General features: G+C 43.3%; 1 protein-coding gene across 11 annotated transcripts in view; it reads right to left on the reverse strand.

Moving 5' to 3' along the window:
• The window catches only part of FBXO25 (F-box protein 25), a 52,362-nt gene extending 35,651 nt beyond the window's left edge, over positions 1-16,711 (reverse strand). For 2 of the 11 annotated variants that reach the window (XM_049631845.1, XM_049631836.1), the window contains exons 1-2: positions 12,331-13,441; positions 6,766-6,906 (exon numbers count right to left, since the gene is read on the reverse strand). In XM_049631845.1, the coding sequence (XP_049487802.1) occupies positions 6,766-6,906; positions 12,331-12,407 (218 nt within the window). In that variant the 5' untranslated portion in view covers positions 12,408-13,441. The other 9 variants (XM_049631846.1, XM_049631843.1, XM_049631837.1 and 6 more) reach the window with 9 other exon arrangements.
• Between the last annotated feature and the right edge of the window lie 643 nt (positions 16,712-17,354).

Consider the following 17,354-nt stretch of genomic DNA (forward strand, 5'->3'; position numbering starts at 1 on the left):
GTAAGACCTGAAACTATAAAACTTCTAGAAGAAAACAACAGGCAGTAAACTCCTTGACAGTCATCTTGGAAATGATTTTTTTGGGTTTGACACCAAAAAGCAAAAGTAAACCAGTGGGTCATATCAAAACAAAAAGCTTCTGCAGAGAAAACCATCAACAAAATAAAAAGACAACCTTCCAAATGGGAGAAAATATTTGCAAATCATGTATCTGATAAGAGGTTAATATAAAAAAGCGTCTTTAAAAACTCATTCAGTAAAAGAAAAGAAAAAAGAAAAAAAGAGAAAAGAAAGAAAGAAAAAGAAAAAAAGGCCAAACAATCCAATTTAAAAAGGAGCAGAGAATGGGGATGGACATTCTTCCAAAGAAGACACACAGATGCCAACAGACATATTACAAGGTGCTCAGTACAGCAGTAATCGGGGAAATTCCGCTCAAAACCACAATCAGAGACCACCGCACACCTGTCAGATTGTCTAGTATCAAAAAGGCAAATAGCAAGTGTTGGCGAGGACCTGGAGAAAAGAGAGCCTTCATGCACTGTTGGTGGAGATGCGAACTGGCGCAGCCACTGTGGAAAACAGTGTGGACACTTCTCAAAATATTAAAAATAGATACCCTATGATCCAGCAATTCCACTTCCGGTTTTGTTTCCAAGAAAACACCAATTTGAAGAGACGTGTGCACCCGTATATTCAGTGCAGCATTACTTACAACAGCCAAGACATGGAAGCAGCCTGAGTGTCCACTGACTGAAGATGATGTGTGCACGTGTACACATATACACGTACATACATGCACATATGCACATACACACTGGAATATCATTCAGCCATAAAAAAGAAATCCGGCCATTTGTGACAACAAAAAAATAAAAAATAAAGTCCTGCTCCAACGAAACCAAACTCAGGTATTGTGGAGCCTGAAGCTTATAAAAATTTAGGAATCTTAAGAAAAAGAAAATATTTATGTTAAATTTTAAAAACATAATCACAAAATACACATTCTGAAAAGGTCACACATACTACAAAACAAACACAAAAACAAAACACATTCCAACTACATCCGCTAGATTAAATGATAAAAACCAAACTCCAGCTGGCGTTCACCAAAGGGGAACCTTCTTACTGTCAGAAGCAGGAAAACGTAGGCCTGATCCTACTGAGGGCTCACACAAGGTCACAAGGACCTGTCTTTCAGCTCCGCTGCCAGCGGGGACAGCTCTGCTCCCCAACTCCACGGGGTCGCCAACTCCTAGCAGCTCGGCTCCCATCATCACAATGCTGAGTTTAGCAAGTGGGGGTTGGGACTTCACCAAGAGCTCAAACAGTCCAGAACCCACACCTTCTGGCTGTACCTGGCTGAAGCCAGTCACTATGCCAGGACACAGTATGTGCTGGCTGCTCAGCCGTGCTCACCTAATCCACAATATACAAACATCTGTTGTGTTTCCATATATTAATAACAAGATACCAAAAGGAAAAATTAAGACAGCAATCCCAATTATAATTGCACCGAAAAGAATATCTAAGAACAAATTTAATCGAGGAGATCAAAGACACGTATGCTGAAAACTAAAGGACACTAAAAAAAAAAAAAAATAAAAAAAATACAAAAACTGAAGATGACACAAATAAATGGAAAGACATGCTGTGTTCACAGACTGAAAGAACTAATATTGTTAGCATGCCCACACTACCCAAAACAATCTACATATTCAACGCAATCCCTATCGAAAGTCCAAAGGCACATTTCACAGAAGCAGAACAAATAACCCTAACATATATGGAACCATAAAAGATTGTGAATAGCCAAAGCTATCCTGAGAAAGAAAAACAAAGCTGGGGGCATCATGTACCCTGATTTCAAACTATATCACAAAGCTGCAATACTCAATACAGCGTTGGCATAAAAGGCATGCAAATGAACAGAACAGAACAGAGTATGCAGAAATGGATCCTCATATATGTGGTCAATTAATTCAGAATGATGGAGTCAAGAGTGGGGAAAGAAGAGGTTCCTTAGTAAATGGTGTTGGGGAAGTGGACGCCTTCATGCAAAAGAAGGGTACTGGATCACTACCTTACCCCAAGATTAAGTCACAATGGACTAAAGACTTGAACGTAAGACCCGAAACCATAAAACTCCTGGAAGAAAACATAGGGGTGAGCTTCTGGATATTCACTGGTCTGGGTGACAATTTTTAATCTGACACCAAAAGCACGGGCAACAAAAGCAAAAATAAACAAGTGGAACACATCAAACTAAAAAGCTGTACATACGGGTGCCCAGGAGGCTCAGTCAGTTGAGCGTCTGACTCTTGATTTTGGCTCAAGTCATGATCTCTCAGTCATGGGATCGAGTGTGCAACCTGCTTAAGATTCTTTCCCTGGGGCGCCTGGTGGCTCAGTTGGTTAAGTATGACTTCAAGCACCAGAGGATCTCCTGAATTCTCTATCCATCTTCGTGATCAGAGACCCATTTGGCATTCTCATAGGGGAACCAAAAATATGGCCTCTTTCCTTTTTCCTTGGCAGGGGACCCACAACTGAACTGGTATTTTCAGTAGAGTTGACAATACTTTCTGTGGAGCCCCAAATTTACGATGCCCGCCACTGCTATGTCCACTGAGAAGCAAATGACCAAAACCTTAAATTATTGAAACTGAGATTTGAAACAACGTTCAATGAGATGTCAATAAAAATAATGCAATGAAAAGGTTTAATAAACTAAACGCAAAGGGAGAAGATGCTAGAAATGTCACTGTTAAGGCAGAGCTAAGCCCCACATAGCTGCGCCCCCCCCCCCCCCCCCCCCCCCCCCCCCCGCCACCACCACACTTCAGCCTCACAGGAGCACTGCCTTCTCTCAGAGGCCTCCTCAAAGCCTGCAGCTACTAAGCACGGTGCAATCTGATGGGAAAGGCTACCAATTCTCAAAGACACAGTATCCGGACCCTCCTCTGCAATACCTTCCTTTGCAAAAATCCTATAAGATCTGTCACCAAATGTCACACTGAGTAGCAACAACACCCTGGTGGGGGGACCGAGCCAGATGAGGACTTAGTATGGTTCTCCCCAAGCCAAAGGCTCACGGTGTATCTGGGGGCTGCTCCCTTTTCTCCTCATCCAGTCTGTTGCCTACTATCTCGTTGACCATGTTCCCCACCATCCGACTGCATGGACACTGCCCTGGGCACATGCGCATCCTCCCTCCACTAGAATCCCAAACTGGGTATCCCGTCGTCACTGTGTGGCCCAGCCCACCCACCCTCTCTTGTGCATCTACAGGGGAGTGAAGAAACCTCCCCAGGAGGGTGCAAGATGAAGTACCCACGTATCAATCAGTGCTCTGCCGTACAAGACTCTGTACGCTCCACACATCTTTTAAGGGAAGAATGAGGCATGCAAAATAGAGGTGAATGTTCACTCCATCATCAACCTCCACAGTATCACGAACGTTGCTTGAAAAAGCAGCTTAGTCAGGATTCAAAGTATGAACGGGTCAGCCCTACCTGAATTAACCCTGTTGAACCAAGTAATTTCTTACCTACATGCTCAACTTTTAATCCTAAAATGAGGCAAAAAGAGAGCAAGGGGATATTTAAAGGTCTTGTATTCTCATGCCCATTATAAAACATTTTACAAAGCTGGTTAGAATCTTGAGTGTGTAAATTATTTTTACTAGCTTTAGAAAGCCCATCTTCAACCAAAGAATTGGGAATGCTGTTTCTCACAGACATTCAGAGGAAGAGGTAATTTTCCTCAGCAATTTGAAATGGTGGTTACATATGGTTTTATTTTCTGCAAATTTTAGTTCAAAGTTAAATTGCTTTTTCTTCCGGGGTAAGAAAAATATCAGACACTGGCTATATAGTTCTGGGTCATCTGTGGCCTCTCCCCACAGGTTAGGATATGCATTTTTGTGGAAATGGGCAAAAGGAGGAGAACAAAGAAAAAAAGAGTAGGAAAAAGGGCAACCAGAAGGTGTAAAGGACAGACAGTTAACTCATTCCGCCTTCACTTCACCCAACGAATAAAGCCCTGTCTCAATAAGCACAGCTGGATAGGTTTCGATGGCGCAGAGAAGCATCGGTCAGCAAAGCTTACTATTTCAAAGGATTTTTAAATGAAGTTTGAATGGGAGTGGGTGAGGGGAGAGTTTACAGGGAAGAGGGTGAGGGAGACAGGTGGAAACGGAGTTTATCACGTAAAGAAACATAGCTTGAGTGGATTTTCGCTAACTTTGTGTGTATACAGAAAAATGTGTGGGAATGTGTGGGGAAAAATACACAAGGAAGAAAAGACAAACTCATGCAAATTCCTTAGAGTAGAAGTGGCAGTAACATCGTATTTCACACCTGACAGCTTTTTCAGTCTGACATTTCCCAGACTCTTTACCCATCCTAAAATGGTGACTTCTGGAGTCTCCACGTTTAACAGTAGGTCATGAGGAGTCCATGCAAACATCAACCATTTCCACATGTATTCAACCAACCTTGAATTTAAATAATTTGCTACGAAAACTGGAAGACAAAAAATAACTTAAAATTCACAGCTGTGTGACATTATCTAATACTGATAGCATGCATAATTACCAATCTTATATAAAATTTACATTCATCAAGATTAAATAAAATTCAGAATGGAACAGAAATGCCACAATATATACATGTTACCTTTACTATAATTATAATCTGAAATATATCCTATAATTTGAATATAGTCAAATACTGCAAACCAGTCTCTAATCTAAAGCACTACATATCTGTCAGAAAATCAGACAGGCTGAAGTGAAAAATAAACTATTGGGACTACATCAAAATAAAAAGCTTCTCTACGGCAAAGGAAACAATCAGCAAAACTAAAAGACAACATACAGAATAGGAAAAGATATTTGCAAATGACATATCCGATAAAGGGTTAGTATCCAAAATACATAAAGAACTTATACAACTCAATACCCCAAAAAACAATTAAAAAATGGGCAGAAAACGTTTCTCCAAAGAAAGCATACAAATGACCCACAGACACATGAAAAGATGCTCAACATCGCTCATCATCAGAAAAATGCAAATCAAAACCACAATGAGATATCACCTCACACACCTGTCAGAACAGTTAAAATCAACAACACCAGAAAGAACAAGCGCTGGTTAAGGATGCAGAGAAAGGGGAACCCTCGTGCACTGCTGGTGGGAATGAAAACTGGTGCAGCCACTCTGGAAAACGGTATGGAGGTTCCTCAAAAAGTTAAAAAGAGAACTACCCTACAACCCAGCAATTGCATTACTGGGTATTTACCCAAAAAATGTAAAAGCACTAACTCACAGGGATACATGCACCCTTTGTTTGTTGTAGCATTAGTTACAAGAGCCAAGATATGGAAGCAGCCCAAGTGTCCACTGACCAATGAATGGATGAAGGAGAAGTGGTGTATACACAACGGAATATCACTCAGCCATAAAAAGAATGAAATCTTGCCATTTTCAATGACGTGGATGGAGCTAGAGCACATTATGCTGAGCAAAATAAGTCAAAGACAAATACCAAATGACTTCATTCACATGTGGAATTTAAGAAACAAAGATGAGCAAGGGGAAAAAAAAGTGGCAAAGCTAAGAAACAGACTCTTAACTATAAAGAACAAACTCATGGTCACCAGAGGGGGAGATAGGTGGGCAATGGGTGAAATAGGGGATAGGGATTAATGAGTACACGTCTCATGATGAAAAAAATAATAAAATGATTTCTTAAAAATGAAAATCAGATGTCCTCCCTGTTAAAAATACAGAGTTGGTAATCATGCAAATGCAAAATTAAAATATACAGTGAAACTGAGGTGGCTGGGTGACTCAGTTGGTTGAGTGCCCGAATTCAGCTCAGGTCATGATCTTGCGGTTTGTGGGTTCGAGCCCGGCATCGGGCTCTGTGCTGACATCTCAGAGCCTGGAGCCTGCTTTGGATTGTGTCTCCCTCTCTCCCTGCCCCTCCCCCACTCACGCTCTGTCTCTCTCTCTCTCTCAAAAACAAACATTAAAAACAATTTTTAAAAAATATATACCGTAAAATCAATTACTAGATCCATAACACCTTGAAGAAAGAAGCCCTGAGATCTTCCTAATCCTTCGGATGTTCAAATTGCATTTGTGGTAGAGACTGCCGGTCACCATCCCCGCTTCTGTGTTCACACCATCTCTGAGGTTTATCTGAACACACAGCTGTGCATCAGAGAGACCACGCCCCCTAGTTCCCACGCATCTCATGCTCCAGCCAAGATGTGAGCAAATGTGACACACGCGTCCTGCTCCTCTCCTGCCCTGCTGACTGAACCATAGGTGCTGTGGGCGATACGCCCTCTTCGACTGTGCAGAAGGGCCAGCAGAGCACCAGCACAGAATGTCTTTCCATCCCTGAGCAGAGTCACTACACCAACTCAGGATTTCCAGGGAGAGAAACAGACTTCCTGTCTTGTGCAAGCCACTGTCATCGGGAGTCTCGGATACATGCTGCCAAGACCGTATCTTCATTTCCTGAGCTCCTCAGCTATAACGTGGGGTCGACAGTAATCCTGTTTCCTCAGGTTACTGTAAAGGTTACCTGTTTTACATAGAAGAGAGCAGCATCTGTCGGTGGGCACTACACAGTCTACTGTGTGTCTGGGCAAACTCAGCCAGAGTACAAGTTATGGAGCTTTTCTGGGACTTCAAAAATAGAAACCATAAATGTTAGGCAGGCAGATGGCGTGGTTCTGGTATAACTTACATGCTGTGACTCAGGTTGCGCTGGTTATTCTCTCTCTCAAGTTCCCGACTCCAGGATTCACACCTCTTCCATCCATCTTCTGTTTTAATCCAGCTCCATCCAGGAGATCTCCAGTCCTGACCCAAAAATGGCATAGTTCCCCTGCAAAAGAATTTATGTTAAGAATTTATGTAATTAGCAAGTTTCCTTTCATTCAGAACGTTTTAATGTTTATTTTTGAGAAAGAGAACATGTGCGCACACACGTGCACACAAGTGGGGGAGGGGCAGAGAGCGAGAGAGACAGAATCAGAGGCAGGATCCAGGCTCTGAGCTGTCAATGCAGGGTTCGAACCCACGAACTGTGAGATCATGACCTGAAGCTGAAGTCAGATGCTCAACCAACTGAGTCACCCAGGTGCCCCTCATTTTTAAAAAATGTTTATTTTGAAAGAGCAGAGGGGAGGGACAGAGAGAGAGAGAGAGAGAGAGAGAGAGAGAATCCCAAGCAGGCTTTGTGCTGTGTAACACAGGGCTTGATGTCACAAATCAAAGGTCATGACTTGAGTTGATATGAAGAGTCAGGATGCTTGACCAACTTGAGCCACCCAGGCACCCTGAGAACATTCATTGATTCTAAAGAATAAAGCTCTTAATATTTAAATGTCTGCATGTGCCTTAAATGCTGGCTAGACACAGGGGAGCAAAGAGGACACAGTACCTCAGTTGCACCAAAATGATAAGAAGGGCTACGTATTGGTGGACGCACTAGCCCAACATTGCATCTGTCAGGAAAGGTTTACCTGAGGGGCCATCTCAGCTGGGACCTGGAGAACAAGTAGGGGTCAAGGAGTGAGGAAGAACGGGAGCATTACAGCAAACAGAAAAACCCTCTCCACCAGAAATTAGAAGCAACGTAACACAAGACATATTTGTGTTCAGCGCTGTATGTGCGTCAACCTGGTTGCAGCTCACAGTAGGACAGCAAGCATAGGGAGCTGTGAGAAGGGAGACTGGAGCAGTGCCCAAGTCAGAGGACTGGACTTTCCTGCAAGGGCAGCGAGGGGCCAAGAAAGGAACTTCCGCAGGTACACGATTCGATTAGACCCAAGTGTTACAAAAGCCTCAGGGTCCCACTGTGAGGACGGAGGTCGGGGGACACGTGGCGGGAAGAAGAGTTAGGACTGGCAGCTATGGAATACAAGCCTTTACGAGGTGCAAGAGGAGGGCTGCAGAAGACACAGATGCTAGAAGCACTTAGGAGGCAGGGTCACCAGCAATCAAGGCCTTGTTTGTCTTGCTCTCTGACACTAAGGGGACCAGCTACCACACGCTCAGCTATGCCCGGGAGAGGCCCGTGGGGCACGGAGCAACCCCAGGCTGGCTGCACGTGTCAGGGGAAGTCAGAGAGACAGATTTGAGTTTGTTGAACCTGCCTCTGAGATAAGGAATAAAGAAAGAAGAGACATTAATTTCAGTTTTGGACAGGCCTGTCAGATCTACTGAGTCCGTGGCGACAGGACAGCACTATACTAGAATCCGCGTATAAGGACCCAAGTATAAAAATCATGACCTTCAGGGCACCTCGGTGGCTCAGTCGGTTAAGTGTCCGACTCCTGGTTTCGGCTCAGGTCATGATTCCACAGTTCATAAGTTTGAGCCCCACATTGGGCTCTATGCTGACAGCATGGAGCCTGCTTGGGGTTCTCTTTCTGCCCCTCCCCTGCTGGCTCTCTCAAAATAAATAACTTTATAACTCGGTGACAAAAAGAGCTCAAATACTAGCTCTTCCATTGCCCAGACTTGCCTTCCTGTGGCTCAGTGCTTCTCAACCCTCACTGTGCGTTAACCTGTCTAACAGTCTTAGAAGCTTTTAGAAAATACAAGTGCTTGGCTTCATTCCAGACAATTAAATACAAGTATTTGTGTGTGACAGGTAAGTGCATTTTTTTTTTTAACAATGCCAGGCATGCAAGGGAGCTCAACAAACATTGAATGGATGCATATACAGATCCATCGCTCAGAAGAGAGAATAAGGCTGGAGAACACAATAGGAAAACCGTCAGCATTCAGGTAGTCATCAAAGCCATAGGAATGATATCTAGAGATGTTTCCCCCACAGAGAATAACAGTGGGAAAAAAACAGAGGCAAGGGAAAAACTCTAAGGGACAATGACATTTAAGAGACAAGCAGATAAAGATGAGCCAAGAAAGGAAATTGAAAAGGAAGAGCCTAAGAGGTAGGCGGTAGGGAGCAGGAAGACAAGAGAAGAATGTATTTCAAATGACTGGCAGAAAGGAAAACATTATTAACAAGCTAGTATGGTAAAAATTCAAAAGTGTATGTTGAATTTAGCTACAAAAACATAACTGATAGCTCAACCAAGAATAGTTTCAATAGAATAATGTATTATGTTAATCTCAAGTCCAAAGAAGACTTGGAGCATTTCTCTAATGTACAGTATTTCTAACACAGAGTACCTGAGTGATAAAAGTTTTTCAAATATAATCTCCCAACTATATTATAACTAACAAAAAATAGGCTACTAGATAGACTTTGATACTGGCTTAGAAGAGACAAAAAAAGGAAAGTCCAAGTCTTCAGCAACATTGCTGGGTCAATTCTACATGCTCATTTCCCTAAATGGCATATGAAATGTTCTTGTATACCAAGAGGATCTCAAAACCCCACTCAACTTGAGCTTCCAGCAAGAACACATCTTTTATAGTCCCACATTCATTCACTTAAATTCTTACTTTAGAAAGTACTTAAATATCCCTGTTTAAATACCAGCACTATTTTGGTAAGCATCATCTTGCAGACTTGTTTCAAGCTACCAACTACCCTAAAATGCAAAAGCTACCACCCATGTCTAGTCAATTCAGTTAACTAGAATCGTCTCCAATAGTACACAATGATTTTCTAAATTTTCATGAAGCTTCAGATATAGTCCAGAGAACACTCCTAACCCAAGAAGGCAAGATGCTCTGAAACAGTTTAGTCTCATAAAACACACACGAGGGAACAATGTGTGCGAGGACCATCTCTGAGATCTCTCGTTATCACAGATTTGGAAAAATCCATGTTTAAAAAAACTAGCAACCATGCAGAATACTGCTAAACAGACCAAATATAGGGGTGCCTGGGTGGCTCAGTCGGCTCAGGTCATGATCTCACAGTTTGTGAGTTCAAGCCCCACATCAGGCTCTGTGCACAGAGCCTGCTTCAGATCCTCTGTCCCCCACCCCTCTCTGCCCTTACCCCACTCTTCCTTTCAAAAGTAAACATTTAAAAAAATAAATAAATGGGGCACCTGGGTCCTGCTTCAGATTCCAGGTCCTGCTTCAGATCCTGTGTCTCCCTCTCTCTTGCCCCTTCCCCACTCACATGCACACGCTCTCTCTCTTAAAAACAAATAAACATTAAAAAATAAAAAGAAAAGTGAGAAAACACAAATAATGTATGGAAATATATTTTAAAAACATAAAAAAAATGTGTATGTATGTACTGAGTGAGAGAATAACTAAAAGAAATTCAAAGTAAAAATCCAGCCATCTAGGACCTCTGAAGAAAAACTAGGACATGATCTTGGCCTTAAAGCCCATGGTTAGATCTTAAGTGGAGAGACTAGGGAAAAATACCAATCCCAGAAATGGTGGGCAAAAAGAAACGAAGATGGGAATACAAGTGACACCTTTCAGAATAGTGAACAGAACAGGTCGGCTAGGAGAGAAATCTTTGGGAAGCCTGGTAGGTAGGGTGGAAAGGTGTTCAGAAGCCTTGAATATCAAAGGTGTTCAGACTTTATTCTCCAAATAAAAGTTTTTGGGCAACGTGGTGATGTGAGCGGTGTTGTTCTGAGAATGATCTGCCTGGGTCTGTGGAGAAGACGGAAAGGGAGGGTGGAGGCGGAAAGCACAAGTAATCAAGCAAGAGAAAGCTCTGCCGACACCTCCACTAACACACTTTCTTAAAAGATGATGACGCATGTTGTACTTGTCTAGTTAGGCACTAGGCCCACTCACCACTTAATACACGTCTATTCAGGCCTCAAAAGCAACTTCTATCACGTTTAACCAAAGTTTTCACTGTGAAGAGTCAGCTTAGTATTCCAAGTAAGATAATCGACTCTTTTGCAACTACCTCTGCGAGCAATGAATGGTTAGCCTGAATATTTCACACGTAGGTGTTTGTACTTACAGGGATTGGAAGGAATGAAATGCAGCTACATAAAAAACGGTACATTTCTGGGGCGCCTGGGTGGCTCAGTCGGTTGAGCGGCAGACTTCGGCTCACATCATGATCTCGTGGTTCGTGAGTTCAAGCCCTACATCGGGCTCACTGCTGACAGTGTGGAGCCTGCTTCAGATTCCCTGTCCCTCTCTCTGCCCCTCCTCCACTGGTGCCCTCTCAAAAATAAAACATTTTTAAAAAATAGTACATTTCCAAGGTTTTTATTTTCAACACCGAGGAAAAGATTTGTTCCGCTGTAGACATGAGGATTCCAGAGATTTGACATATTATCTTCTTTGGGTCACAATGAAGCTTCATTTTAAGGTGTAATCCTATACAGTTTATGAACTAAAGCATACTCTGGAAGAAGACTTATTAGAAACAACAAAAAGCCATCAGGGAAAAAGCAAGAAGCAAAATGGACAAGAAGCAATGTGAAAGGTCTGGTACCAAATTTTCAAATACTCCCAACTTGAGCCATCTAAATTTGCAGATCAGAACTACTACTAAACTTCTGGAATGATGAACCCATCACTTTTGACGGAAATATATTTATCTGTCTTGCTAAAGACCTGAATTGCTACACCTTAATAAATTTTAACTAAAATCACATTTGTTTTAAAAATTTCAAACACAAAAATAAAAGCAAAACTTACTCCTGAAAATTATTAAGCACGTAAGAGCAGCTACTCAGAGGCGGCTACTCTGTCGTGAAGTAGCTGGTACAATTTGCAATTTTATGCACAGGTCATGCTAACGGATGTCAGAGAGCATAGGGGCTGAACTCTCAAAAATCTTCACTTCATCTCTATTGCACACAGCAGGGCGTGGGGGTGGAAACTCCCAACATGGGAGTCAGGTCAAACCCAGAAAGGTCTTCCTCTAAGCATTTTCCTTTTCTTAACTAATGATACAATAGCAATGTGTATTAGATCTTAGTATGAGTTAGGCATTCCTATGATCAACTTACCTGTATTACCTCAGCCCTCACACTGCTATCACACTTCTATCTCACACTTCTATCTAAAAGCTAGAAAATGTTGCCATCCCCCTTTCTACAGGCTTAATTCTCCATTTTACAGATGAAGAAACTGAGGCACAACATCTGGCGGAGCTGGGAGTTACATTCCTACAGTTTCATTCCATGGTCTATGCTCTATGCCTGCACGTTTATAAAAAAAAAATTTTTAATGTTTATTTTTGAGAGAGAGAAAGAGAGTGCATGCACGTGTGCGAGCGGGGGAGGGGCAGAGAGAGAGAGGAAGACACAGACTCCAAAGCAGGCTCCAGGCTCTGAGCTGTCAGCACAGAGCCCAACGCAGGGCTCGAACTCACAAACCATGAGATCATGACCTGAGCCGAAGCCGGACGCTCAACCGACTGAGCCACCAGGCACCCCATATGCCTGCACGTTTGCGACAGCAATTCATGAGCACCCTGTGAAAACAAAGGTCATAAAACTGTGGTTTGTTGTTGGTTTTTTTTTTTTTTTTACTGTTACCTTATATAGATCATATCTAGTGCTGTATGCAAAAGTAATGAGTGATCTAAATATAAAAACACTCAGGAAAACATACCAGCCTTGTAAAAGGCTACATGTACCTCACTGTTTGTCTTAAGTTAGGTGAAAAGGAACCACAGGAATGGGTACTCACAGCCCTTATTAAGTTCATCCCCCAGACAGTGAAAGCTGTCCTGTGCAGAGCTCAAGGCAATGCTACACATACTATACTCAGGTAAGAAAATCACAGACAATAGCAAAGCAGTTCCACAGTCAAGGAAAATAGCTGGCAAGCGAGTTTCTTTTCCCCTTATTTCTTATGTCTTAACATAAATTTTGAGTAAACTTCCATTGTTCCGCATCAAGAAAGACTGGTCATCAATTTCACAAGCACTTGATCTCTTTCACTACTTTCTTGTCCTTACAAGATTTCCAAATAATTTAGAGCCAAACATGAACACGGCTTATAAGCATGGAAGAACTTGATGCCGAAAGAACATCAAGAGATGGTGAGCGGTGGATTGAGAATCAGAAATGGGATTTACTGTAACAAGGCCTGAGTGAGGATCACAGAGGCTTCCAAGAAACAGAGACCAGGAAATAAAGAGGGAAACTAAAAAGGAAGAGGAGTATGAATTCTTAGGTAAGAATGCGAAAACGTGTATTCTGATTAGGGATGGAGGTTACAGATTTGGAAAAGGCAAGAAATGAGGGTTTCCAGAGAAAAGAACAGATTCTTAAGAACATCCTACTAAAGAATGAATGGGCGAACCAAGAAGTTGAAGAGGAAATTAAAAAGTATATGGAAGTCAATGAAACTGATAACACCACAACCCAAAACCTCTGGGACACAGCAAAGGTGGTCATAAGAGGAAAGTATATAGTAATCCAGGCCTTCCTAAAGAAGGAAGAAAGATCTCAGATGCACAAACTAACCTTATGCCTTAAGGAGCTAGAAAAAGAATAGCAAATAAAACCCAAAACCAGCAGAAGACAGGAAATAATAAAGATTAGAGCAGAAATTAATGCTATCGAAGCCAAAAAAAAAAAAAAAAAAAGAAAAAAAGAAAAGAAAAACCAAAACAAAACAGTAGAACAGATCAATGAAACCAGAAGCTGGTTCTTTGAAAGAATTAACAAAATTGATAAACCACTAGCCACTTTGATCAAGAAGAAAAAAGAAAAGACCCAAATAAATAAAATCAAGAATGAAAGAGGAGAGATCACAACACAGCAGAAATAAAACAATAAGAGAATATTATGAGCAATTATATGCCAATAAAATGGGCAATCTGGAAGAAACAGACAAATTCCCAGAAACATATACACTACCAAAACTGAAACAGGAAGAAATAGAAAATTTGAACAGACCCATAACCAGTAAGGAAATCAAATTAGTAATCAAAAATCTGCCAAAAAACAAGAGTCCAGGGCCAGATGGCTTTCCAGGGGAATTCTACCAAACATTTAAGGAAGAGTTAACATCTATTCTCTTGAAGGTATTCCAAAAAATAGAAATGGAAGGAAAACTTCCAAAATCTTTCTATGAAGCCAGCATTACCTTGATTCCAAACCAGACAGAGACCCCACTAAAAAGGAGGACAATAGACCAATTTCCCTGATGAACATGGATGCAAAAATCCTCAACAAGGTATTAGCCAACCAGATCCAATAATACATTAAAAAAAATATTTCACCACGACCAAGTGGGATTTCTACCTGGGATGCAGGGCTGGTTCAATACCTGCAAAACAACGCAATTCGTCACATCAATAAAAGAAAAGACAAGAACCATATGATCCTCTCAATAGATGCAAAGAAAGCATTTGACAAAATACAGCATCCTTTCTTGATAAAAACCCTCAAGAAAGTAGGGATAGAAGGAGCATACCTTGAGATCACAAAAGCCATACATGAACAACCCAACACTAATATCATCCTCAGTGGGGAAAAACAGAGATTTCCCCCTAAGGTTCCCCCCCTAAGAAACAAGACAGGGATGTCTACTCTCGCCACTGTTATTCAACATAGTATTGGAAGTCTTAGCCTCTGCAATCAGACAACACAAAGAAAGAAAAGGCATCCAAATCAGCCAGAAGGAAGTCAAACTTGCACTCTTCACAGATGACATGGTACTCTATATGGAAAACCCAAAAGGTTCCACCAAAAACCTGCTAGAATTGATTCACGAATTCAGCAAAGTTGCAGGATATAAAATCAACACACAGAAATCAGTTACATTCCTATACACCAACAATGAAGTGACAGAGAAATCAAGGAATGGATCCCATTTACAGTTGCACAAAAAAACCATAAAATACCTAGGAATAAATCTAACCAAAGAGGTGAAAAATCCGTACGCTGAAAACTATAGAAAGCTTATGAAAAAAATTAAAGAAGACACAAAAAAATGGAAAAAGATTCCATGCTCCTGGATAGGAAGAACACATATTGTTAAAAGGTCGATACTGGGGCACCTGGGTGGCTCAGTCAGTTGAGCGTCTGACTGGCTCAGGTCATGATCTCGCAGTTTGTGACTTCAAGCCCCGCGTCGAGCTCTGCACTGGCAGCTCGGAGCCTGGAGCCTGCTTCGGATTCTGTGTCTCCCTCTCTCTCTGACCCTCCCCCGTTCATGCTCTGTCTCAAAAATAAATAAATATTAAAAAAAAATTTTTTTTAAACTAAAGATAGAACTACCCTACGACCCAGCAATTGCACTACTAGGCATTTATCCAAGGGATCCAGGTTTCAAAGGGACACATGCACCCCCCATGTTTATAGCAGCACTATCAACAATAGTCAAAGTATGGAAAGAGCCCAGATGTCCACTGATGGATGAATGGATAAAGAAGATGTGGTAGATATACACAATGGAGTATTATCCGGCAATCAAAAAGAATGAAATCTTGTCATTTGCAACTACATGGATGGAACTGGAAGGTATTATGCTAAGTGAAATTAGTCAGAGAAAGACAAAAATCATATGACTTCACTCATATGGACTTTAAGAGACAAAACAGATGAACACAAGGGAAAGGAAAAAAAAACAGGGAGGGGGAGAAAACAGAAGAGACTCATAAATATGGAGAACAAATTGAGGGCTGCTGGAAGGGTCGTGGGAGGGGGGATGGGCTAAATGGGTAAGGGGCACTACGGAATCTACTCCTGAAATCATTGTTGCACTATATGCTAACTCATTTAGATGTAGTTTTTAAAAAATAAAAAAATAAAACAACTTAAAAAAAAAAAAAAAGGAAAGAACGGGTTCTTCAGATGCGTGAGTTTTCAGAGTGAGTCTGAATAGGCCCACAGAGAGCAGTGGAATACAGCAGGAAGGGTCCAAACGGAGTTCACAGTGAAGAGGAGGACGCAAAGCCCAGGCGTCAGCTGAGAGCGCAGGGAGTCAGGCGCTCTCAGGCATCACTGAGAGGATGCCAGCGCCACGGACGAGGACAGGGGACCCAGGACCGCGCAGCAGGTGAGGCGCGGTGTAGACGAGGGCAGGGGACCCAAGACCGCGCAGCAGGTGCGGTGCGGATAAGGAGCGCAGGGAGCAGGGGGTATCTCTGGGAGTAGAGGCTCGGGGCACGGGGCCACCGGCTTCAAGACACGAAGGAACCCCGGGAACAGCTGAGAAGGCGGGGACGCGGCAGGGGACGCGCAGACCCCGAGGGAGACGCCCCCAGCGGGGGAGCTCTGGGCGCGGCGGAATCGCGGGCGTGCGGGGTGGGCGGCGGGAAAGGGAGGCCGCGCCGCGCAACGGAGGACCGCCTCTGTTCCCCACCCGGCGCGCCGAGGGTCCCCAACCCTACCTGGCGCGGGGTGGGTTGGGGGGAGGGGGGTCGCCGTCCCCACCTGGAGCGCAGACGCCCTCGGTCCCCACCTGACGGCCGAGCGGAGGTTTATTGCCGGAAGTCGTCCACCGCCTACTGGGGAGCGCTGACAAGAAGCCCCGCCCCGGGCCGCGCTGATTGGCAGGTGCGGCTCCGCGTGGCCGTGTTGCTACCCGGCTCCCCGAGGCCGAGCCGCGCGCGTGCGCAGTGGGCACCGCCGCCGCCTTTCTGCGCGTGCTCAGTGGGTGCAGCTGGTCTGCAGACCCCCGCGGGCGTGGCGCGGCGTCCCCGCGTGGGAGGGCGCGCGTGCTTCCTGAGCGCGCTCCTGAGGGTGCAGCGCAGAGGGGCTGGGAGAACCGGCTCGCGGAGGGTACCCGGGACCTACCCGCCGTCTGCTCCAGTTTCCAACCGCTGCTCTCCCGGAAACGCCTCAATGTCAGAAATGCACTTTACATTTGCCCCCAGCCTCTGGCGCGCCAGTTACCTTTTGTACTTAAGTTTAAGGCTCAAGCATTTTCCGTTTATAGACGATTTACGGTATTGAGATCTTTCAGGAAGGGTGGAGACGCCCCGGAGGGCCTTCTTGCACCTGTGGGCTTTTCCAATCACTAACCAAGAACGTTGGTGTCGGCGGAAGGGGAGGAAAGAGGAAGGCCGGCGAGTCAGGTGGCTGAGCTGGGTCCCAGCCAGACTTCGGAGGCTTGCAGGCAGGAATGGCTAGTGATGAGCTGTGGCAATGAATAAGGCTTCACCACCCTGTGCCTCATTTTCCCAGAAATAAAACAAGAATTAAATGACTTAATAGAAAACACTTGAAACCATGCCTGGCATAAAGTGAGCAATAAATAGGTACTTGATTTTAGTATTTGCCTTTATAAAATGTTTTTATATTTGGAACACATTGCAGCAAGCATATACTAGGTATTCAGATCTTGGAAAAATACTTTTGTAAATTATTTGATGTGCTTGTTACAGTAGCATTCTTTGACTATGCAGTTTTAAAATAATGTAAAAGTGATTATGGCCCTGGGCGCCTGGGTGGC

Source organism: Panthera uncia, chromosome B1, assembly GCF_023721935.1.
Source record: "Panthera uncia isolate 11264 chromosome B1, Puncia_PCG_1.0, whole genome shotgun sequence".
NCBI classification, from domain to species: domain Eukaryota; kingdom Metazoa; phylum Chordata; class Mammalia; order Carnivora; family Felidae; genus Panthera; species Panthera uncia.